The sequence below is a fragment of the Porites lutea genome, chromosome 1, assembly GCF_958299795.1.
Source record: "Porites lutea chromosome 1, jaPorLute2.1, whole genome shotgun sequence".
Lineage (NCBI taxonomy): Eukaryota > Metazoa > Cnidaria > Anthozoa > Scleractinia > Poritidae > Porites > Porites lutea.
The window spans coordinates 51,300,576-51,305,474 of NC_133201.1; the positions used below are offsets into that span (position 1 = coordinate 51,300,576).

At 36.6% G+C, this 4,899-nt stretch overlaps 1 protein-coding gene across 1 annotated transcript in view; it reads left to right on the plus strand.

Annotated features, from left to right (window-relative positions):
* LOC140921201 (uncharacterized) overlaps positions 1-4,672 on the plus strand; it is a 5,046-nt gene extending 374 nt beyond the window's left edge. Inside the window, exons 2-4 of the mRNA XM_073371182.1 lie at positions 864-1,068; positions 2,290-2,495; positions 3,412-4,672. Of these exons, the coding sequence (XP_073227283.1) occupies positions 898-1,068; positions 2,290-2,495; positions 3,412-3,598 (564 nt within the window). The 5' untranslated portion in view covers positions 864-897 and the 3' untranslated portion in view covers positions 3,599-4,672. The remainder of the gene's footprint in view (positions 1-863; positions 1,069-2,289; positions 2,496-3,411) is intronic.
* The last annotated feature ends 227 nt before the right edge of the window (positions 4,673-4,899 follow it).

Here is a 4,899-nt window from a genome sequence, read left to right on the forward strand (position 1 = left end):
ATTGCTCCAAAATGTTTCGATAATAGTTCATCTAAGCTTTTCAGTTAGGGGTTTCTGTGCACAGGCAAGGTATGGATGTGAGTGTTTTAATATAATACCCTACTATCCAAGATCTACCCCTTGATTTGGAGCAGAAACTTTGAGAATCCTTTCATCAATTTCTTTCAATTTGCTGAGTTCAAATATTTCTGATGAGTAACTGTTTATGAGTAACTTAAGTATTGTTAGTATTGCCTGTTTGTAGCTGCCATGTATTTCTGGGTGACTGGCAGTGGAAGGTAGAAAGTATGATCTAAGGTGTAAATGTCATTGTAGGCTGAAAGAGTTAATTGGGGAGAGGGGAGGAGCCTACTTTGTTACCCTTGCTACCCCTACACTGGTAACCACTGTCTGCATAGGAGCCCAGCGTCCATATACGTGCAAGGTGTACATAGCTTGTGCATACAGCTGAAATCTGGAAAAAAAAATTTCTGAAAGCATTTTTATCATTAAATCAGGATGACTGCTAACTTTGCAGTTTATTGGTGTCTTGTGTTGGTATTTCCTTTATTCCTTTATTATTCTGTAAAAGGATGGCAAGAAACACTTTAGTGGGGTGAAAAAACTAATGAAAAAATGTCCCTTCCCTGCCCCCTTGCAGCCTTTTCCTTCACATTTATTTACTAAAAATGTCCTGGGGAAAACACAAGAAAAAGGCCTTCGGCGCTCTAAGTTTTCTTTCTGTGTGTACACCTTCCAAATCTCATGCTATGTTCCTGCTATGTTGTGATTCCTTTATACTGCTCAACTAATTAATTATAATAAGGTTTTTCTCGTGTGAATGGCTGTTCATTCTTGTTTGTTTGTTTTTTGTGTATAAATAGGTGTTACGAAGGAGACCATGCACTGGAGGAAGCCATGAACGCATTTTCCAGTGATGCCTCCTTTGAGATCATTTACAGGCCCAAATATCTAAACCTCAGCCTTCCAGAGGAAGGAGTACTTTTGGTGGATTACTTCACCAAGAAATTTGGTGCAGATAAGGCAAAAAAGTACATGGAAGAGACACCAAAGTACATGGCTAACTTGGTATGTAAATTTTGTCAGTTGGAATTATGGCTTGACTTGCTCGTTTTGTTTCCAAACTTTCATCCTGTCAATATGGAAAAATGCCTCAGGTGGTTGATTCTGGTAAAATGAGGCTTAAATCCAGAAATAAAAACAATCGCTGTGGACCTTGTGGTCTTTGAAAAAACTGATTCCAAGGTGGTTTTCTAGTGAAAACTACTGACACAATTAATAATTATTGTAACTGTGTAATAAACAACTTCTAAGAGGAGATTGGAGCAACAGTTAAAGCAAGAAGGTGGCTGAAAAACCTTTTAACCCATTTATACTTCAGCTGCATATGACTGGAAGAACACAAAGATGCAAACCCCTCGAGATCTAAAATCTGAAGACCTTTTTTACTCTCTTGCAATACCCTCCTCCCACACATCAATCACCCCCACCCTCGACATAACCACAATCTGAATTGGTGCCCAAATAATATGGGTGTGGCTTAGGACATTATAGTCTTATATGAAGTATATATAGAACATCAAAATTCACTTACAATGACTTACATGACAAAAAATGGACCTTTAAAGCAATGACAAAAATGACGGCAGTGATAATGTTCCTATTCTTTCAAACTTAATCGCGTCTATTTGGACTCGCTCAATATGTCAAATGCACCTGGGACTTTTCCTGGACTTGAATTCTTAAGGACTTTATCCAGGTTATTTATCTAGTCAAGGGAAAAATGATAAAAGAATAATTGTTTTATCAAATTTTCTTGACTTAAAGTGGCATTACTCCTTTTAATAAGGAAATGTATTGAGATAAGTTTGGAGATTTTCGATGTGGACATTGGTACCTAAAGGGTTAAGAAATGTTAGTTTTCATTTGAGGGGAAAACTGGACTACTCAGAGTTGTAAACTTCTTAGAGTAAGAGGCAGAACCAACAAACTAAATCTATACAGTTGTAGATGTACAATGTACATGTATACGGTGCTACCTTTGGGATTGAGCGTGAAGGCCTCTTATCTGGCAGAGACTGGCCTCGCCACTGGGCCATGGTTGGTCTCCAAACTGAGGTGAAGTGTTGGAAATTACATAAAATATGAAAAAGGAAAAAAAAGCTACATTTGAACCAAATATGGCTTTAACAGGTAGAAGCTTGAAAATTATATTTTTTAAACCATTCATCATCATGGGCTCCTGGCTCTGTTAAAATTTCTGATTCAAGTAATTAACAATTCTTTCAGGGTATTGAATTCAAGCTCCCTAAGTACAAGGTTCCTCCAACAAAGGCATACTGCCTGGTTGACTATGCCGCTACAGTTGGTAAACAAATCCAAACAGTTAAACAGCTGTATAAGGCTTATTATGTTGATGACAAGAGAATTGACTCGGTGGAGACTCTAAGAGAAATCGCCTTGAAGTGTGGCCTTGATCCTGAAGAGGCAGCAAGGTAACTCCTCACATATACACCTTTTGCCCTCCATCATCAGGAAATAAATTTTAATTAGTGTCAAAATTTCAGTTGATATATTTAATGTGTAATCATTGCAGAAATAATAATTTAAACAAACATCTTAATTTTTGTGTGGTCAATAAAGATTTTTACATACTAAAGATAAGGACATTCAATAATGGCAATAAATTTTCAACTTAATTGAAATGTTATAATCTCGAATAAGCATTCGAGAAAAAAAAGATAGATTATTGCTTAGTTTACAAATCGTTCAACGTAAACGAAAATCATGTAAAAGGGCCATAGTAAAGGAAGGATTAAACTTGGTTGTTGCACAAAGTTTGTGACCGATAAATGTGACCTGTAATTATCCGCTCACGATGGCACTTATGTCCAGGATTGAACACACTAGCAAAAATTGGCTAGCAAATTGTTTTCACGATTTTGGCAAAAAAGATTTGAAGAGAACTGCTATCACAAATGTACAGAAAAATAGCAAATAAATCAAGAATAACAATTTCAACAAGGACCGCAAGCTGTAGCAAAAATTTGTTGCAATTTTTGCAAAAGAATATGTTTAATAAAACCTGCTTACAGAAATCTAAAGAGGTCTTCAAAAATCGCAAAAGTAACAAGAAATTTCATTGCAACAAAAAAATATCCCGATGAATATCGCAAGAATAACAAGAATGACAAACTAAGCAAAAGTCCAGACTTATAAAGAAAAATCAGGTAAAGATCCCTTAAAACTTGTGGAAAAAATTCTGAATAGCTTTAAACCTTTTATTATTCTATTCAAAATTCACTCTTTTTTGTGCACCATGATACTGATCCTTAATAAATAGAATCAACAAAGTTATGGAAAAAATGCACGTGGAATCATGAAAGTTTTGTTTTGATGTTAATTTTTTAGGCACATCTCAGACCCTTCTGTAACAGCACAAGTGAAAGAAACAGACACAGAAGAACGAAAGGCTGGTCACACTTTTGTCCCCCACTATGACATCTGTATAAAAGGGAAACCTTCAAATCTATTGTCTTTTGTCGGGCCCCAGACTGCTGATACCTTCAAAGGTGCCTTTCAGCAGTTACTGGAATAGCCTGGAAACTAAATGAATGTAAAGTTAGCTGAGGATATCTAAAACTTCAGTTGAACTAAATTCCCAGTAGCGACTACCCCAAATGCTAAGATTTAAAATAATTATTATAGTCCTTTCCAGGAGTTTTTTTATTCATCGATACTGCTGAAATTAGTAATCATGCTCAGTTTGAAAGTGTAATATGTTTGAAGCAAGCGAAGATATAATAATAGTTACGTAAAGTGGTGTTGGTTGTGGTGGTGGTGTTTCTTGAGGTGTAGGGTCCCTCTATGACAGAGGTTACAAAACTTGTTTGGTGACATAGAAGCTTATAGATGAATCAGAAGTTCAAAAACGTGATATCGAGTCAGTGTTTATGTAATGATGACTTCGGGAAAACATGAATCCTGATGTTTGATGAAATTGTAGGCATGAACCTGTGTCAATCACGTGTAGGATGAGAAAACCGTGTTACGGTAGAATCCAATTTGTGTTATGTTTACTAGAAAATAAGAAAATAGACCTTTTTCGCATTCCCGTAAACAGAGGCACTAACGCGAGGCTCGGGTGGACAAAATACAACATTTCGTATGAAAATAGGCCCTTTACAGCTAACCACGTGGTACAAAACCGCCATGCTGGAGAGCAAAAGTCGCACTGGGACAAGACAAACAAAGGAAATTACCATTTAGAATTATGTATGCCCTTATTTGTCTTGTCCCACTGCGACTTTTGCTCTCTAGCATTGCGGTTTTGTACCACCTGAATGGCTGGCTGCAAAGGGCCTATTCACCCGAGGAGCCTCGATCTCATTTCTCTCTGTTTGCTCACTGGAGGGGAATGCGGGAAAGGTCTATAGCCAATCATTCTCGTGCGATGTGCCTCTTAGATCCATTGTAATTACTACTGATGTTCTATACAGATAAATTTCTGATCATGTCATGAGGACTACAGAGAAAACAGTTCAATCTTTAGTCTGAGAAATTCACGACCAGAAATTGAGTCTGTTTACATCATTTCTAGAAAAGTTAAGAGGCAGGAGGTACACCAGTATCTCGCCATTTGCTGAACCAAATAAAACCACTTTAGCAAAGACTTTTGTTACTGTTTTTTCATTGAGTTTTTGAAGTGATATTTGCCTTATTGGTACTCAGTAATTTCGCGAAAATAAATCCTACGACACTCATATAGAAAATTCAAATTACAGAAAAAATACATTAACTTGAGATAGAAACAACATGTATGGGATATGTATCGACAATATATCTTGCTAACTTGTTATACTGTAAGCTCCGTTTTGTATCTTCAGTAAGTGAAATAAC